The sequence below is a fragment of the Thermobia domestica genome, chromosome 8 (genome assembly GCF_964235325.1).
Source record: "Thermobia domestica chromosome 8, izTheDome1.hap1.1, whole genome shotgun sequence".
NCBI lineage: Eukaryota > Metazoa > Arthropoda > Insecta > Zygentoma > Lepismatidae > Thermobia > Thermobia domestica.
In genome coordinates this window covers 26,500,242-26,521,579 of record NC_137461.1, presented here as the reverse complement: position 1 = coordinate 26,521,579, position 21,338 = coordinate 26,500,242, and the positions used below count along the sequence as shown (strand labels likewise).

The 21,338-nt window shown below is 34.4% G+C and overlaps 1 protein-coding gene across 4 annotated transcripts in view; it reads left to right on the top strand.

Annotated features, from left to right (window-relative positions):
• The window catches only part of LOC145692802 (uncharacterized), a 55,482-nt gene extending 34,752 nt beyond the window's left edge, over positions 1–20,730 (top strand). Inside the window, exon 4 of one of the 4 annotated variants that reach the window (XM_081768286.1) lies at positions 18,070–20,730. In XM_081768286.1, the coding sequence (XP_081624412.1) occupies positions 18,070–18,372 (303 nt within the window). In that variant the 3' untranslated portion in view covers positions 18,373–20,730. Of the gene's footprint in view, positions 1–73; positions 1,950–5,822; positions 6,169–11,088; positions 11,425–18,069 lie in introns of those variants that run through there. The other 3 variants (XM_081768288.1, XM_081768287.1, XM_081768285.1) reach the window with 3 other exon arrangements.
• Positions 20,731–21,338: the final 608 nt, after the last annotated feature.

Sequence of the window (21,338 nt, the reverse complement as noted above, 5' to 3'; positions counted from 1 at the left end):
GTTAAATATATCAACAGTTAATGATACAAATATCTTTAGAACAAAATCACACCCGCTGTTTGATCTCATTTAGGTGAAGCGGAGCCCTCAATATGGATATGGAAATAGCGGTGGTGGCTACGGATATCAGAGTGGACGTGATTCGGGCAACTTTCGTAGAAAAGTGAAGATCTCGGAGCGCGGATATAACAGGAACAGACAGTCATCTCGTGGTGGAGGTAGTTACCGGAACAATGGATACGGGGCTGGCTATGGTGCAGGCCCTATGTATGGATCACAATACGGAGGAGGCTATGGACCTGGATACGGTTACGGTGGCGGACCCGGATACGGTTACGGGCCGAACTACGGGACAGGTCCTGGTTATGGAAAGAAATAAATTACATGTTGAGAAATAGTATTTTACTAATAGATTAGGAGGAATCTCATGGGTTTAAATTGTTTTTTAAATGTTTGAAGTTTAATTAGATTTAGTAAGTATTCTAACTTCCAACAAACATCTCATCACCAAACCAAGCAATGCCGAATTCAAAAATGTAATAACACCAATGGTCTGATTGGTCTTACATTTATTTCTATACAAACTAAACAGAGTTGTACCTCTGTGCCAACTTTATACATTATACAGGAGGCATAGTAACTCTACCCTGTAACTTACCAGTAGAAAAATTATGCATGTACAAATATTTCTTAATAAATATCCTAACACCACGATCATACTTGCTATACACATACTACTTATGTGAATTTCTACCAAAATACGTCTACACAAAATAAACACGTGTCTTGTGTCTCAAGTCTCTATCACCTGTTATCAAATACTTTCCACCTACCGACATATAAGCTTCAGACAGTATTCCTTTTGTAATGCCTCACGGAATCCATAAGAACTGAATATTTAGGTCATATTAAACTATACAATCAAGGATCATATACTTTCAGTTTTCTCTAAAACTTTAACTTTTGAAGTTTCTATCCATTAAAAACCTTCAACAATGTAATCAACATTGAAATGTAAAGTTGATCCAAATAATTAAAAACAGAATAAAATGTTTGTTGAGTATAGTAACACTTCTTTAGGTTAAGCGAAAAGCCCATGCTTACCCTAAAATTACTCAATCTTATAACAAGGGAGACATTTTTAATGCATATATTGATGATTCTGTCTAGTCTTTAATCCAGCCATTTACGAAATCGATATCTGTATAGTAATAGTGCATTACAGAGCAATTTTCACATGGGCATTAACTAATGTAACTCATTGATTGATGACTCCACTCCCAACAATAATTAAGTCTTAGAGACCATCCCTTTCCCACTCACGCTTGCATTATATTGGTTCTTCAAGGGCTTGATCGGAGCGAGAAGGTTTCCTGTGACACCATATTTGGTCATCAGGAAGTAACTGCTTTAATCCTTACAATAGCCATTCTCTTATTATAATTATTACTGAAACACAACTTTTAGAGATGTTGGTAATCCTCCTAAGAAGTTAGCAATTACTTTCAGAAGTACAATTACTACAATTACTTCAATATTTGTCTGTAAATGCTATTCCTATAAGAAGATGGTAGATCTGGATATGGGGAATTTACTCAGTCCTTTGTAATGCATATCAATCGCAAAGTCTAAATGGTATTTCTCACATTATGGTGCAATTCCACCTTGAAAGAAATTCACACTAACAAAATAAATTAGAAAATAGTGTGTAACTTCCTATATATTCCAATTTTGAAAACTGATTTTTTATTCCGTTAATATTACCATATTATGTAGAAGCTGTAGTTTGACAGTACATGTAGCAGAGAAGTACAAATAATTTTTAATACTTAAATGTATAACAATTAATGCTCATAATATTAGACTGTATATGGATGATCTCATTAATTTTTAATTCAATTTTATACTTTTTGTTACATACTGTATCGTTTTGTAACCAATAAATAATATTTAAGGTGTTTTAGAAAAGTTTTATTTATCCAACTTTATTCTTAACTTGTTGTCTTGAATTTCTATTTGTAGACAATTTGTCGTCATGAATTGAATCTTGTGCTCAAGTTGACTACTCATAATCTTAGTTATCAGAAGAGTAATATCTAATGGAATATGGCAATGCTAAACTTACAATGGAGGTGAATTATATAGTCAGTGTTTGCATTGAACTAAACAGTTACTTAAAAATACCAGTCATAAATCTTTTTGTTGCGTATCTTATCCTGAAAAGCCACACAAAAAATCAACATTATACATGATGAAGTATAAATATGAAGGCCTTAAACCTTTCATATAACTACGACGACAAAGAACAATGATCGATCTGCTCACAAGATTGACATATGTATCGATATCGAAACTCATACTTTTGTGCCTCATTTCAGTACAAAAGTTTACCTACTAACTATGAACACAGATTTATAATGTATTAAAAAGTAGAGAACTTTACTAAAAGGTCTGAATTTCATAGTGCATTAAATTAATGTTACTTTGTTGTTATATATTATGTTGACTGCATACTGACAAATACAGATGTGGGTAAAGCCACACTCAGTTCTGTCTCACTATAACTTTAGGGTATATAGTACGGTTTGTCGTTGAAAGAAATAACATGTAAGGAATACAGTTACACATGAATCTGATTTAATACCATTTCTTCGTTAACGTAGTCCATTACGTCATGTAGAGTTCACGTAATACGTGTGTTTTGTATGGTACGCATTTCATGTTCAATGTCTGAAAGGGGTGTTCAACGTGGATTGTGGATCTCGTTTTAGGTAGTAAATGGAGTCTCATAAAACCTCTGTGCTCAAAGGAATATCAAACCACAATCAACGAAGCAGTTATTATTTATAGAAATAGAATGAAATAAAAGTCAGCGATGGCATCCTTCAAAAGTAATGCCACTAATGTATTTACGTGAAAACCATTGAAATTATCGTTATCAAAGAAATTCATATACTTTACTAGAAATATTGATATTAAGAAAACAACAAATATGTTGCACATCATCGCTCTGTCAGTGTGTGACCAATTTCATAAGATCATCATTATAAAATGTTTCCTCTTGACGACCAACCACCCCTGGCTTCTTATTTGGCTCATCGTCATATAAATTATGAAATGCTCTCAAGTGTTTCTCAACTTGTGTAATAAGATGAAAATCTGATGGAGTCATATCTGGACTGTATTAAGCATGATATATGATAGTAAAACCAAGGCATTGAATCTTCTCGTTTGTCATTGTACTATGTGATTGCAAGAATTATCTCATTGAATGATCGATTTCATGTATGGACAAATTCTCTTGAATCTATGTTTTCAGTTTTGTGTGAGTGTTACTACTGATCAGAACTGGCCGTACCTCCCTTAAACAGGAATGCAATATGTACTATAGAGTGAATGTCTCAGAAAACTATTTGCATTATTTTACCTCCCAATTCCATAGCCTAATATTTTTTGCAGGCGATACTTTATGGAGGTGCTATATGGAAGTGCCCTTGTTTTCAAGGCCGAAATGATGCATCCAATTTTCATCACCTCTGACAGTGTCATTTAATAACTCAACATCTTTACATTCATGGCGCTTGAAGCAACTGTTTGAAAATTCAGTTCTGGTTTATCATGTGTCAGGAGTTAGCTTTTGCGACAACCACCATTTACAAACTTTCCGGTTTCCCAGAGCAAGCATGATCGATTGCTCTAAGTTCCGTGATATGTTCTGTTATATATATCAAGCTCTGGCTTTGTGATAATAAGTTCTCTCGAATAAATTCATCAACACGATTGCGATGTAGTTCATTATGTTCAGTGCATATGTTTTTTTACTTCTTTGCTTGTTAACCAAGGCAAAATTTATCCCGATCAGAAGGAACAGCCGAACGACTTAGTGTACTATTGATATTTACAAACTTTCCATAGTCAATCTCTTTCTCTAATGTACGGCAATTGGGGACACACCTTTCGCTGTGAGATATACGATCACTGCACAGTCCTTCATGTTTTTTTAGACGTAGTGTTTCCACCTTTCTTGCTATAGCTCTTGACCTAGTGCTTAAAAGTTTGCACTGCATGTCAGCAGTAAAGTTTCATTAGTTAAATGCAATGATACTCACCTTCGAATATTTTTTACGTCAAAGAAAACAAATAGGAGGCTTGCTTTCCAACATTATCTCGTAGTTTCCTTCCTCACGATTGTGTCCTTTATCCTAAACGATACTAAAGCTCATGAAGTAATTGACAGAACGAGAATAGAGAAGCAAACGTGGAACTCCGAGAAAATAAACGGACATGACGTTGATCATCAAAATCTGAAATTGGCTTTGGACCAGGTTCTTCTGCATTAAAGGTATATTACCTACAGATCAGACAATGAAGTTAACAAAGATAGAATAAAATAACAATTAAATTGTAAGTGTAAAATACTAATATTTTAAAGGATAATTTCGAAAGAGAAATGCTCGCACCACGTCAATTTATTGGATCAGCTATATACGAGTCATACCTTTAGAAACCTCAAACTGAAGGAAAGAACACAAAAAAACATTCCCGTTTTTCATTTTGTACAGAAGGAAAGTTTATACCATTTGCGTTAGGTATAAAAGATTTCCGTTATATCGCATAGGTGACACAGGGAAAAGTTGACATTTTTAAATGAACATTACAGAGACGTTTATACATCAAACAGCACCGCTTTGCTATCAATTGATAAGAGAAAGAACGCCATTTGTTCTACGTATAGTGAAAATCATATCTGGAAAGGTCTGCCCATCTTTCATAACATAGTCTGGAGATAAAGCCCTATAGTCTAGAGAAGCTTGGAGTAACCTGCTGGACACAAATTCTAATAACTTCTGGGTTATTTGGTGTAGCTTTTTCGAATAGCTATCTTCAGTTGGTATAAACAATGGAATTTGTTAACATAAACTCACTCGCAATATCCCCACTCAAAGTACTAGTACATAGGCCTACTTTGATGAGGAGATTGAGCAGGTCAAGGTGCATCTTCGAACATGCATATAAAATAACCAAAAATAATTATATCTTGTAGTCTTGGGATGTAACCTTATCTTGTCGAAACCACACACCTTTTTCAAAGGTTAATATACGTAGTTTCGGTCATAAAAGTGGTTGTCACGTTTATGTAAATATTGGAATTACATTCCCTATAACCTCCTCTTAAAAAATGGAAAAATTAAGATTATGCTTAGATATCGTACATACACGGTCACAGGAGCAAAGGCATATGTCGTTTATGCGGTTGTATTGGATTGTTCGGTGCCAAGCACTGGAAGATTTGCTTGTTGACGAAACCCTTTAGACGTAATTTTACTCATAACTCATAACTAACTAAACTGTTCCATACCACACTATTAAAGTGCCAATGAAATACCATGCAGTTCTTGTTTCTAACATTAGCATCGTGCGTGAACACGTGATACCCCACCCACCATAACAGCATGCTAACTGCAACAAGCGTTAAAATAAATAACATGCACATTTTACAGTTAAAACTACAAGGTATTGTTTCAAAGTAACTGTGTAATATTTATTCAAAAATGAGTACACTCTCCTGTATCGCCATTTAGATATATTACAACTGTTCCTCAATCTTTGATGCCGATGAAATACTGAATGACAGTTGAAAGGCATAACTTTGGGCGTTACCGTTTTTAATAGAAACGATACACTATTAAATTTCATTCTTGAAATTACGAAAAAATGAAGCTACCGTACATTCATTAATTTTGGAGGGCATATGATGTATAAATGAATTTCTTAATAGGGACTGTTAGTTCATTAGAATTTGCTTTCGCTCATCCATTTAGGCTAAAAGAAGTCCTCAATATGGTGGAGGAGCAGGCTATGGTTCAGGTTCCTCAGGATATGGTCAGAGTGGCGGCCATAATCAAGGAGGATACCGAAGAACAGTTATGCACGAAGAAAGCGGTCACTCAAACTCTGGGCACTCCAACCGTGGTGGGAGTTATCAGCAAGGTGGTGGACATAATGGATATGGTGGGGGTGGATATCAAACTGGCGGATATGGTGGTGGTGGATATGGAAAATAATTAAAGGTTCCAACTTGAACTGCTATATTTGTTCGGCGACCTATTGTTATGGCGAAAGTGTTAAAGTTTAGTAAATATATGTCTGTAATTAAAAGATAAAATAAATAATAGGAATTGCATCACATATTCTATGTATATTTATTTGTAATTCATCTTAACCAAACAATAACAAAATCGACAAAAGAAGCATAGTAGCTCAGAGGTAAAGTTTATATCTAGTACAAGAGATCACTAGTCTTATCCTAGGACAAGTAATTGTGTGATAGAGGACATAACCTGAGCTTTTCGGTTTTTTCCTGTTTCGTCTAACATTCTCATTCCGCAAATTCTTTATTAACCCTAGAAATTACAAGGGAAGCTCCTTCAAACTACTAGGTAGTTTTGTTTAAACAAAAAAAGTTGTCAGTCATGTTTTACTTTTTGCTTTTTGTTAGTTACGGTTGCTTAGATAATTTGCAGTAACTAGTGATATAACAAATCAACTAGTAAATAGCCAAGAAAATAATGTAGTAGGTCTGAGGAGCCTCTCTTGGGACTACTTGGAACCACTTTATTTGAAGATCTTAGGAAATTAAATTTAAGATGAGATTAATATGTTGGTAGAATATCATATATAATTTTATCTTTCATGTCACCGATTTAAAGGAAATATATATATCTGACAAGTTTGCCCAACCAGGGAACAGTTTTGTACTATTAGTTGCAAAAATGTCTGTTCTTGATACATTCTTGTGAACTCGACGTCAACAAAAAGTACTATTTCTTCGTGTAGATAAAACGAAATTAGTCTTTTGTAATTTATATACGAGACCACATGTATATTTGTAGGTTAACAAACTATAAAATAACTACTTTATTTAAAAAAAAAATAAAAACATTACTGAGTTTGTTCGAGAAGGGCCCCCCATTTTGGGATGATCTGTTACGTCAAACAAGAATGTTAAGTAAAAATGATCAAAAGATTGAGATCTTGGCCAATAATTGATTTTAAACTGAAAAAAAAGGAACGAATCAAGAAATAAATCTAAAGATTACTTTCTTGGCCAATAATTACTTTCTGGATCACAAGCCACTAAAGTTTTGAACGGTTCCTAAATCAGGTTTTTGTATCTTGTACGGAATAAGCACATCATACTGACTTAAGTGATAGTTTGGGTTTGCTAACACTATCTGTAGTTCTCCAGATATAAGGCCTACAAGAAAATTATTGATTGATATATTATATTAGTGAAATATATTAGATCTTTTGATGAATTTTTGAATCAGGAGCCACAAAATTTTTGAACGGCTTCTAAATTGAGTTTTCGAACTTTCTATGGAATATGCACATCATACTGAGTTAAGTGATAGTTTAGGTTTGGCTACACTATATGTAGTTCTTCAGATATGAGGCCTAGAAAAATTTTTTGCCTGAGATATATTGGATCTTTTGATCCAATAAGTTAAGTGATAGTTTAGGATTGGCTGCACTATATGTAGTTCTTCAGATATGAGGCCTAGAAATTTTTTTTTGCCTGAGATATATTGGATCTTTTGATCCAATAAGTTAAGTTATAGTTTAGGATTGGCTACACTATATGTAGTTCTTCAGATATGAGGCCTAGAAATTTTTTTTGCCTGAGATATATTGGATCTTTTGATCCAATAAGTTAAGTGATAGATAAGGATTAGCTACACTATATGTAGTTCTTCATATATGGGGCCTACAAAAATTTTTTTGCCCGAGATATATTGGATCTTTTGATCCAGTAAGTTGGGATACCTAGAGTTCATCTTTCAGTTTCATTGATTTTCGTCTCCTGTAGCCTAAAGGCATAATTTTGGAACGTAAAATGGCAAGTGGTTGATTATTCAAGAACTGATACTTTAATGCGCTTGGTCATCAGTTTGATTTCTGTTGGGGATAAGTTCGTTTTGTTGTTCTCTTTAACACCATAACATAATTGGGAAAGTTCAGTTGTGAAGAAGATTTATCTTTTCTAGAAAACAAGAAACGCGTGTATTAAATGTGATCACTGTGTATTCCTAAAATACATCTGATGCGAACACCATAAGTGTCTCTTAATTTCTTACGCACTGGAACTCCAACAAAACGTTCATTATTTAAGCATATTGCCGGAAAGTTTTCAATTAGTTAATTTTTAATCTTAATAACTACGTAATGTTTACGTATTCACACCATATTCCATTTTACAACATTTGCACTTTAGTATCACAATTTGCTATAATTGTTATGTTAAAATGAAAAGAAAAAGAAAAAAGATAAGAAAATAGTACACGTGCTGCTGAACTAATTCAAAAACTTTCAGAAATCTTAGAAAGTTATTTTGAAATAAATTAGTATGAAAAGATGAAAATGATATTTTCTTTTCGTTTGCCAAACTTTCATTCCATATTATAAATTGACCAGTTCTTAGACCGAACGAAACATATAGAGAAGAAGACTATAAGTTATGTCGTCAAATAGGTCTTAATTAACTTTCAAAACAAATCACATTAACTAATACATATATGTATGAAGAACAATGTATTTATATGTACAAAGATTGTAAATGAATGACGTCAGTGCCTAAACAATAAACAAAAGGAAAACAAAATTAAATACTACCCAAATTAATTGAGTGAGTATATTTTATACATTTTTTAGGATTAAGATTACGAATTAGATTTCTGGCCTTTAGCACCGATGCCCATTTTAGCCTGTCACGTATGAAGCGTGGCGTCTCTCTGTGGTCACACTACCTGGGTAATTGTGGAGTAAGAGCGGAATGAGAATAGACGAAAGCAACCTGGGACCATTATATTACGTATCAGACCGATATATGCCTGATGTGAATGAGGAAAAGGGAAGAAATCCTCACTCAGAGTGACTGACCTGAAAAGGCTTTCACACTTTTCCGACGGTCGAGCATTTCCACCTGGAATCGAATCCGAGACTGATCACACCAAAGGTGAGAGCGTCAGTAAGTATGTTACACGGGGCCACAACAATGTTTTCTGGATTTCTGATAATGTGTATAACAACTTGCGACAAGATTAGCAGTGATTGAGATAGTATTATGGAGAAAGTCTTAAATGTTATTTTGGACGTTTCTTTCATATTCAGACGGGAAAATGCAGTAGATTAGGGACAATTTAGCTAGGTAGTTTGGTGTGTTGTTTCGTTTGACTTTGAGCCAGTAACACCATCGGTTTATATTCTTTGTTAATGTAGGGGGTCGCGATGCCTTAGTGGTCGAGCGTTCGTTCACCTCTGATGCATGGGGTCCTTGGTTCAATTCCAGTTCGCGTCAAGTGAACTTTATAGTAGACAAACACCGTGCGCATAGGTTTTCTCGGGGTTCTCCCGTTTCCATCCACTTTCTTCATTACACCATTTCAATCACTTCTGATCATCACAGACTTCTTTAGCCTAGCCACCATAAAACTTAAAGATGTAATTTTCTTTGTAAATGCAGTTATATGAACAAACACAAGTTGCTTAGGGTTTCTAATCTGGTCGGTGGGATTGAAAAATAGGTCCAATGATCATCTCCAAAACTCTCCGTATACAGTCAAAACTCATATGAAATGCATTTCGGAGTTTTCTCTACATAAAGATAATATCTATATTCTCATATCATTCAAAATCTACTATTAAGATATATTAATGTGAGCGAGAGGATATTTTAAAGTTGAACTGAGCAAGGAACAGATATCTTTCTACTAATTGGGTGACCACGCTTCATTAAACTAATATAAAGTTTGTGGATTAAATTTTCTAAAACACTCAATAGTACTACCCATTCTCTTTCTATAGTAACAGTTATTCATTGCCCTAAGAAAACCTTAACTTTTATAAATTGTATTTCGGACTTCTATTCCAATTATCAGCAGTCAAGCCGGTCCGGATATCATGCGGGGAAACAGATTTACAGCATTTAACAAACATTACAATAGTCATACAGATTCCAAATCTCAGTTCCAAAAATTAACGTTTATTTCAAATACCAGGGTACAAGAGCTATATTACGGCTGTCTGCTTTCAAACGATCCGGATTATAGGATACATCAGTTATCTTAGCACCATTTTACTTTCTACAGCAAGTACCTACATTACTTCATTTACTATCAAGAATTCGATGTATATACTTCAATTAACTCATTAATTACTTTAAGACAGCGGCGTATTGGTACATGACTGCTTTGTATAACAATAGCTAAGAATACGTATCTGAAAACATCCATCTCGTAGTTTGAACATAAGCTTAGTATTAGCGTTCTAGATTCAGGAAACTTCATATTATTTAATAAAATAGTTATTTCATACAAACGTAAACTAATAAATTTAAAAATTTCCTTTTCTAACATTGGGAATCATTCATGGTACGAAAGTAGTCAGGGCTAGGCTCTTAGAAATTCATTTTATGGTACACCTCAACGATATTCCACAAGCTCATCTTACCGTTTATATTTATTTACTGCAGAAAAGAATATGATTTTCAATATATAATGGCAGTTCGATTAAATAACACTTAAAATTGAATTAAACTTCAAATTAATTCGTTTTCTTTACATTTATCAACCTTCACTGTTTACGTAGACATTTTGTATATTCATCAATCGATCAATAATAACAAAAGGATAAAAAGAAATGCATACATACAAAATTTAAAGCACTTTCCACCCAGTGATTCATTTAGTATTCCAGAAAACTATAATTCATCGACTCGTTTTAATAAAATTTGAGTTGAAAATTGATAACAACTTTTTAAAATTAGTAACAGCAAGCTTAAAATTAAATAAACAAGTGTTTACAATAAAATAAAACAATCAGTAATGACATTGTGGACCAAACAAATCAGATTTGTAGCGATCGTTTTTCAGATTGTTGCAATTTGCATAGACGATATCAGTATATGAGACATAAATATTCAAATATAAAACGAAAACATGACAATTTTGGAAAGCGCATACATAATAATATGTATGGTTTAAGCAGGTGTAATTTGTGATTAAGAATGGGTTTACTTCATCTATTTAGGCTAGGAGAAGCCCTCAATATGGAGGTGGACACAGTAGTTATGGTGGAGGTTCAAATTATGGACACAGCAATGGTCACCAAAGTGAAGGAGGATATCGAAAGACAGTTATCCACGAAGAAGGCAGCCATCACAACTCTGGCCACTCTAACCGTGGTGGAAGTTATCGCCAAGGCGGACATAATGCAGGTTATGGTGGTGGTGGATACGGATATGGAAAATAATACTATAAACTTCCACCTTGAGCAGTAACGATTATCTATCTCATCATTTATTACAATTATTATATTAAAAATATATATGTAATTACTATTAGTTGTAATAAACAATAGTTGTGCATCCCATGCATTAATTTTTATTTCAATCTGGTATTCTACTATAGATTCCAGAGCTTAGGTTGGAACTTGGGTTTTTCATCAATCGGAGAAAGAAACGACATGAAAGAATTTACAACCGTTACTTTTTTTTTAGAACTTCTAACGTTACTACGAAATACAGTATTAGTTGACAAAATAATATAAATAAGGAAAACACAAATACAATCCTGGAAACATTAAAAACACGATAATTGAACGGAGCACGCAAGTGAAATACAATCAATAACAATGTTAAATAAGAACAAGTATACGCTAGTAACTATAAATTTAAGAGTAATGATTTGTACAAACTTAAAGAAAAGACCAGAAAAGCGCAATGTTATACTCTCAGGAGATATTCCTCAGTCTGCAGAAAAGTGAACGGAAATAGTTATTGATGGTGGGTGACCTTATACAGACCTTCACGCTCTGATTGGTTTGGAAACAGGTTTGTTAAGCCTATAATTCAAGTCAGGTACTCATACCAGAATATGTAGAATGAAAGTAAATCATCTTCATATGCCTAAAGGAAAAGCCACACATAACAGTGCTCATTTACTATCACATAATGTTAATCATTCTTAAAAACTGCATTTTTCCCCTCTATTTCAATTTATTCTTTCTGTTGCCAATTTTGTTTTAAAGATTTTAGTTTTTTATGAGCAATATAAAACATATTAGCAAAAGCGAATAGAAAGATTAAGTTGAAACATGAGAGAGCCTACACTTCACGAATGTGGTTAGTAAATATGTTCTGTCCAAAATTTAAATAATTTCGGATAATTGAATATAATGATTCTTTTGTACCAAACAACTGAAGTGTTGATCTCCAAGAAACTTAATTACTTGTTCAGGGTTTAGTGGAGAAAAAGCATTTCGATTTTAACAACGATAGGAAACTATTTGATTGGCTTGTTATCAAACATCAAACAGGGGAGACGCAAACATCTATGCTGACCACATATCACTCAACTGAAAAGTCATCTATGCAACGAACCCTTCGAAGGGCTGTAATATATCGTTAGGAAGTTCCTTTCTTAACAATCAAGACTTTTCTGGTAAGTATGAAGGATTGACTATGATAAGTGAAATTGGATAATAATAATAAATAATAATAGAATCCTGAATTTACTTTAACTTGCTATTCAATGCATTTTGTTATGTCTAAAGAAAAGGGCAAAAAGACAAATTTTAGACTCCCTTCTTTTTCTATTCTATTGTTTCTCTTTTAATGATAGATATTACTTCTGTAGTAAACCAACTTGAATACAATCATTTATTATATAATTTACTGATACGTTATGGACATTACTTTTAATTGGTTTATTCAATATTGTGTAAAAATAACACAGAACATAATTTAAATTTTGATACACATAACATGAAAACAACCCTTGTGCATCCTGCAATTTCTTGTACAAACTATAAAAATCACCTTTAAAATAATTAAACAAAGTAAAAGCGCTACACGTATATCGTGATATTTTCAAAGAAATAGGTGAATCAAACAGTAATGGAGGATGGTGTATTTCTTCTTTAAACAATGAGTATTCACTTCGATAAATGTTATAGTTATGTAAACTTGTTCGTATTAAATGTATTGTTCTTTTATTCTTATTTTTTATATTATTAACTGATTGTAAATTAAACAATGCTTAAAGTTGGATAGTGTATATTTATGATCTCTTAGTATCATAAGTTGAATCTGATACTGAGTTTGATATGTTATTGTTTTAAATTAATTTTGACTATTGAATATTGATATTATGGATAACAAAACCGAATTTACGTGAATTGTGGGCATAGAAAGAGATCTGAAGAAGAAATCAGCAAAATAAAACCATTAAAATTTCAATTTGCTTTAAAGAATAGAGAAGAAATAATTCCCTTGACAAACAAATGACTAACAAAATCAAAGATGGCGCATGAAAACTCAGAATACCTCACATTGCGACATCTAGAAACAAAATCAAAGGAAGAAAATCATTCGTGGAGATAAAGATAATTACTGTATGTAGTTTTAGTTACAGGGAATTGCTAATCAGTTCATAAAAGCAAAATTTGTTAATATATGTCACAAGGATGTTACCACTTAAATAAAAATTATGTAAATTAGCACAGTAATTATCAATGTAAATTACTCATGTGTTTACGTAAATATGGCAATAACACAAGAAAAACAAGAATTTTAGGATAGATCAAAAATGGATCAAAAGATCCATCTTGATCTTGGGCAAGGATTTTACGAATGATCAAAAAATTCATCAAAAGATTACAATCTTGGCCAATAATTAGTTTTTGGATCAGAGACCACAAAATTTTTTAAAGAACTTTAAATAGAGTTTTCATATGTCCTACGGAATAAGCACAATATACTAAGTTAATTATAGTTTTGGCTTTGCTACACTATATGTAGTCCTACAGATATAAGGTCTACAAATGTTTTTGATTGAAATATACTGGATCTCTTGATCCAACAAGCATTCTGATAATCTTTCTTCATCTTTAGTAATAATCTTGAAAGGCATACTCTATATATTACTCAAGTTCCTTTTATTTTACATTTGAGGTTTAGTATTAACAGCTTTAAGTCAAACTCTGTATAATCTGAGTGCTGAAAATTGACGCTAAACTTCAAAAAACAAATAACAAAGTGTTACAAGTCAAACGGAAAACATCCTGAATTTCAAATGATAATTAATTTGCTAAAAGCCAACAGTAACGAATTATATGGTAAAAGGAATCTGGTAAGTAGATTTATATTGCAATTTCCGTTTCCATTTTGAAAGTGCAGCTCTATTTTAAGACTATCACTCAGGGAAGTGATTATCTCGTATTCTGAGAAATACGACAATAATTGTCAAAATATACATGGAAAAAGTCAATTTTCCCCTTACGTTGATATTAATTCACTTTATACCTACACTAATAATAAGTACTTTTGAAATATTTCAACACGCCTTGATTCATAATTCGTACATCCATGCTACTGAAACATATGCCTTTTAATTTTATTTTTTAGAAAGTATATGTTTAACTAAGTTGAACGTAAAACTACAGGTTCCAGGTTATAATAGATATTTTAAGACGGGAAGGAATTTGTACTAGAAGGTCGACTAGGACTGAAATTACACTTGAAACTAGACTAGGAGAGACGAAAACATCATATTTCCCAGTCTTAAACAAATCGAAATAGTATACTTCGAAATGCAATAGACTCGCGACTATCCGAGGTAATTGGGACCGAATTAACCTCGGATGCCCAACAACTCGGATAATATGTAGATCAATTGTTATTAAGTACAGAATTGCGTAATGTAAACGACAAAATATTTTATACATAAATTGTGTATTACAGTATATTAAATGTTAACGGTGTGTGGGGGAGGAAAAATGAAGAGAAACTCCACCTACACACAAGCTGTCAGAAGAGTAAAAGTGGGGAATTCAGCTCGTAAGACAGGTACTGGGCTCGGACGGCTGTCCTTTGAAGTATAAGATCATTGGGGATACAAGAGAAATTTACGAGGAATATCTATAAAAAGAAGAGATACAAGGTTTGGGATAGGAATATTGGGTAAAGAAAGGAATACCTTCATTATGGCGTCAGGTTGTGCGTCAGATTCTCCTTGGTGTCCTGATCTTGGGCGTCTCTCTTTCTCTCTGGTCAGGTTCTGGTCTACTGGCAAGATGCAACGGCCATCTGCCGGTTCGAAGTAGGACTCCAAAGCAACTCCAATTCTCTATCACAACTCCAAATCCCAAATGCGGAAGTAACATGGCCTATTTAAGGAAAGCCCCCGGGCTCGGCGACTAATCTAGATAACCTCAGAAGCGAGTCCCAGACATCACGAAAGATGTGGTTTAAGTGTTGGGAGGAGTCAAAATGATGTCTCTCGTAACTTTATTAGAAAACAGTGAACACAATTTCATAAAACACATTACGTCCACAAAATGCTGATACAGCAAAACATCAATCAGCAGGTTACTGGCTTTTTAGAGCGCAAGTTCGTAACACACTTATTTCTCATTTGTAATTATAATCGTATAATAGAAGGTCTCTGTCCTTTTCAGAAACACACCGAAACTTCACAAAACACAAATAAAATACACAAAAACAGGTAGCCCACATCATTGTTCGATGATAAAAGACATACGCATAAAATCAATAAATCAATAATAACAGTCTTCGATGTGAGCCCCGACACAAACACACTGATTCCTTTACAATACAATACTATAAAAAGGTTCCTTTGAGAAAATCAGTGATTGTTTTGCGGGATATTCCTTGGCCTCTTTGATGTTGAGATTTCCAATGAACGCTGTAAATTTTGAATTAACAAATCTTTTAGACTACCCCGCTGAGCCGCAGTTAACCGGGACTTGGATAACCCTGAATCTACTGTAGAAAGGACAGAATTCTTCGCTTGATCTGGTTTTAATATTCAAGATGATAGGCAATGAAAACAAACACTATTATTCCCTTGGTTGAAAGGAGATATTTAACATGCCAGATCAACAAGGCAAGGTGGAATATGCGTCTAATGTGCGTTTAATTGTCAAGCATCGTATTACCATTATTTATTGCTCGGTTACATGTATTATAATAAGACAGCGTCAAAGCTAATTTGCCTATAAATTCCGGAAACTATTCAACAAAAGCATATAATTGTCAATTTCTGAAAAAAAGTAACCATATAAGCAGTATGGACGAACTTACAGTTCTTTACGCATACTGTATAGAAGTACTCCATAAACAGGAACATTGGAAAGCATTGCCTCTTAACAAGACGAGCTTCACCTTTTGCAGTTACTGTCTAAGAATACCTGAACACTACCTTTACACATAAAATGGTAAGCACAATATCACTACTAGTATGACCTTCCCGTTTTCCGAAAAATTACATCTTTAAAATTTTTCAGTTGGACATTCATAAAGGTCAAAGTTCTCACAAAGGAAGTGAGTTATATACCTGAATCGTGGAATTATATCATGAACGCAACTGACCTTTCACAATTCATATGCTATGCGATGATTTACGCTTCGTCCGACAACGAAACAATGGGGTCTGTATTTCGGCGTGGATTAATGTTATGTTGAAATCAACTAAGGTGAGTGTAGGATTGCGCACTATTTTGATTATTAAATTTACTGTTTTCTTTCAGAGAAATGCTTACGGAGTTTAGGAAAACTTTGTAATACAAATGGATTTTAATATAAAATTGTCATTTTTAATATAAAATGATTACTAAATGGACGAGTAGTACTGAATCAAATTTTTAAATTATACTAGAGAGATGTATTAGTGAGTTCACGAATATACTCAAACTTACAAGATCTTTAAAATAATAATTAGTGCTATTGTGAATGATATAGTCATCTTTTTTTTTATATGAGTTTAAACACATCATAAATATTCGCACAAAAGGTTAGCAATACTAAAAAGAACACCAGTATTTGCATTTGGCGAACCTCCTACTTGACCCTAATAAAGAGAAACATTGCTTTCATATCCCATTAGGTTAAGTGGAACTTGTAGTTTGGTGCAAATTGCTGGCTTCACATTCTTGACAAGCAAATCACTGTACCTAGCAGTTGACCTTACTCAGGTTTACAAATAGGTTTCTAGTGTAGGCCATTTTCAGTCACCCAACACGATTAGCAAGACATTTCTCACAAGAGTTTGAGTCTTGAATATTTTTTTCATTAGTAGTCCTGGTGTATATTCTATACTTTGGTTTTTGTATTCAGACTCATAATGATTATTCCATTTTTCACTCTCCGTGACTATTGTCTAAATTGTCTTTCATTGTCAAGTACGTGTTAAAGCGAATTTCCTGTCTCTTTGTGCATCATTCTTGTTCGAGACTTATTAAATTTCTCTATCCACTAGTATTTATGGAGTACAGCACTGTCCCAATATTTTGTTAAAAATCCACGACGAATTTTAGCTTCTGATACACCATCAGACAAAATAAATTGAAACAGTGTCCTTTCTTCTTCCTTGGTACAGACTGGAAGCGGAGTGTTTCTGTTCTCTTTGCAACACAAGAAAGAGAACTGCAGCATTTAAGATTAAACTCACAACATTATAATATGCGGGTGTGAAGTGAAGTTCACATCAACTAAAGAGAATTATGGCGAAAGTGTGGATAAGTACTTGGTCTTGTACTTCAATCGAGATCGAGAGAAGAAAAGAGAGGATTAATCCAATGTTCTCGGGATCGCTGCCAGAATGAGTGTTGCTGTGCTGAGCTCTCGTTACCATACAGCGGCAACATCTTATGGTAGCGAAAGCTCAGCACAGCAACACTCACTCTGGCAGCAATCCCAAGAACATTGGATTAATAGTAGACGCCAGCAAAGCTTCAAGATCATAAAGAGAGGATTTTTTGTTTAGATAGTCACTAAGTAACTTGCATAAAATATTTTCGTAGCAGCCATAACAACTTAGAATAAATACATTACACATTCGATTTGATTTACATATTGGATTACAACGCATCAAATTTTATAATATTTATTGTATCCTTTAGTTCAAATGATATGCAAGTAAAACTGTTTTATCTTGTCCCAGTATATTAATACTCTTTTTCTATGTATTTTCTTACTTTGTGTTTACATAGGTGAAGAGGAGTCCTCAATATTACGGTACCGGAGGCTACCAACAAGGCGGTGGTCATGGTTACAGCCAGGGAGGCCATAACCAGGGTGGTTATAGGAGAACAGTTATCCATGAAGAAGGCGGTCATTCCCGAGGAGGTCACTCTTCCGGAAGCCAAGGTTATCGCCAAGGTGGAGGCAGTTACGGAGGTGGTTACGGAGGCGGTTATGGAGCAGGTGGGCCTGGTTATGGAGGTGGGCCCGTTTATAACGGTAACTATGCAGGAGGTCCTGGTTATGGAGCTGGTGGATACGGAAAGAAGTAGTTTTCAGTAGATATATCGAAGGTTAACAACAATAAAAGAATTATGTATATGATGCCTCTTTAGTACTTGGTGTATACACAAGGGATGTTATCCGCACAATTAAGAATTCTTTTTTCCCGTCGTCATCGAGATAACATACATCTGTAATACAAACTCTTCTGTCTAAACCCGTATCATGTTTAAATGTAAGAATTGTAATTTTTCAGGAGGATGTAGTTGTCTTCTTGGTTACTCTAATTTTTATCAAAATTCTCGGCGCATTTCGTCCTTTGTAGACTCTTGGCACAACTTTTCAGAGAGTGGTCCGCGGTGGCCCAGTGGTAGAGCGTTCACCTCTGGTGCTTGGGGTCCCAGCTTCGACCCCAGCCCCCGCCAAGTGAACTTTGTGGTGGACAAATTGCGTGTGCGTGGGTTTTCTTGGGGTTCTCCCGTTTTCTCCCACTTCCTTCACCATTCCACCATTTCATTCATTACTCATTATCACCGTCTCCTTTAGCCTAACCGGCATAAGCGTGGGACGTAAAACTCAAAGATTTCATTTCATTTTCAAATTTCCAGAGACGGTTCACATCCTCTAAGTTTTCCTTGTTGCTTACCAATGGCTCACTTTTCGTTTGAGAGGATTTGGAACTAGACAGTTCCTTGTATGTCTTCGGGACATTCCACCTGTGCCATGATCATTTGTATCACTAACATTCTCTTAATAGATTCAAAGGTCTTTCATCGTTCTTTCTAATGGATTTAATGCTTGAAGCGCCACTGCTGTCATTGTGCCTAGCATCTTCTTTTTTTCGGCGAAAAACTTACTAACTCCTGTTCTTTAGTGAAAAATCGTGGAACGAATTTCACGCTAACTCTTGTCATTTGCAAGTCGGAGGTTAAAGTGCTTTTCACGGATTTGCACGAGATGTTTAGTTCTTCGGAAAGCTCTCAAATAATCATTCACCTGTTTGAATGAATCATTTGTGCCTACTGTTTGTCAGTCAAAAGTCGTGGAAAAAAAATTTCGCATTAACTCTTGTTGTTTTCAAGTTGGCCGTTAAAGTGTTTTGCACGGATCCGTGCGAAATGTTTAGATCTTCCGAAAGCTCTCGAATAGTGATTCACCTGTTTGAATGAAATGAATGAATTGTTTGAATTGACCTTTGTGCCATTTTCTGCACGTTTTCTTCTGTTGAGACGTCTAAGGACGTCCGGATTGTTACTTGTCTTCAACCGACTAATTACCACTTTTGATTTGCTCATACCATTTGTAAGCAGTCTTCCATGTCACCGCTTCATTGCCATACACTGATTTTTAACATTTTGTGAGCTTCTTTGCCAGTTTTTTCCATTCTAAAACAAAACAACGTTGACGCGGGACAGACACTCTTAAGACGTTTTCATTGTGTTTCTTGAAGTCAACTCACATGTCGAAACTCGTTCAAACTTCGCACTGAGTGTTACAAAGATTCAGGGTATTGGGCTGACTAGTTAAAATAGGTAAAACGTCGATAGGTGAAGCTGTGTAACTACATTCATCTCACTTTTTGATCACGCATTATATAGACACGTGTCATTATTCCGTAACATTATGTATCCGCAGCCTTATAGCCTTATTTCTAACAGTAATTTCATTGAAATAAACAATAAATAGGACTGAAATCAAACAGAAACGACTGATACAATATCTAAAATTTTGGCATAAAGTTAAAACACTAGCAACTAACAAGATAGGTGTGTATCGAAAGAACTTCCTTGAAACTCGTACCAAATTACTGATTGGCAAAACATATAGTTTATAAATAGACTGACGGAAGAATGAATTTTCAAGTTGCACTGATAATGAAGTTCTATGTCGATTTGAACAATCTGCACTACTAATAAGAATGTCAGAGGAAAGTGCTTTATATTAATACCAGAAGTATGATTTGAAAAAAAAAATAATTAGTTGCACGTATTGGTGGATATCTCAATATTTAGTGAATATGCATGGTATTTAGCACACAGAATATCGTCACATTTACTTCTATATACTTGGCAAAAGAATAAAATACAGTACGTGGAGACCATAACGATAAGGAATTAGGATTATATGTATTTGAATTGGAATATTCGTAAGAATTTCTTTCATTTTTACTATTTTATCTTTTTCACTTATACACCAATATTATGTTTCTGATGGAACTGATATGACAACAGTTATAATAAACACAAAGTAGAGTTTGAGAAACCTTAGTATGCACCAAATGCTATCATTGTATTACCTAATAATCCTGAATTAAAATATTCTAAACTATTAGAGGGTCTTTAGGCCAATGACTTAATAGTAGACCAGCACAGCTTTGTCACTGAGTTAGTGTATTATCCTTTGCGAATGTTATCATTATCATTTTATTGTATGATGTTTTTGTAATTAAAAATAATAAAGATTATTTAATTTTATAGCTAAGTACTTTATTATTCCATGTTTAAATAATTATTTTTGTAAAGGTAACAAAAAAGTTCTGTCGCTTTTCGTGAGGGTCTGTGTTCAATTGGCTCTCACACCGTGAGTTGAATGCGAATGGAGATAAGGCGAAGGTCAGTTGTTGGTATGGGTATACCCAACATACTACCTGGTTGTGGCACTTAAGTTACACGGTGAACTTGCGTAAGGACAGAGTGAACATGGGACCTCCAAACGGCGTCGTAAGGGCGTATATGCTGTACGAGTTCATACTGCGTCAAACGCCGCTGCAGTGGGAAGGAAGATATGCCAAGCCTTTGGTGAGGATGTCATGACTACCCACCCATACAGTGCAGTGGTCGTTTAACAAGTTTAAGGATGGTGATGAAACATTCGAAGACGCACCACGTGCCAGAACACCAACAAATGTATAAAATGATCTTCAAGCAGCAATTGAGGTGAACAGGGAAAGCTGGGAATACAAGTCAATGTGAGTGGAGGAACCATTCGGCAGCACCTCCATCAACTTGGGTCAATG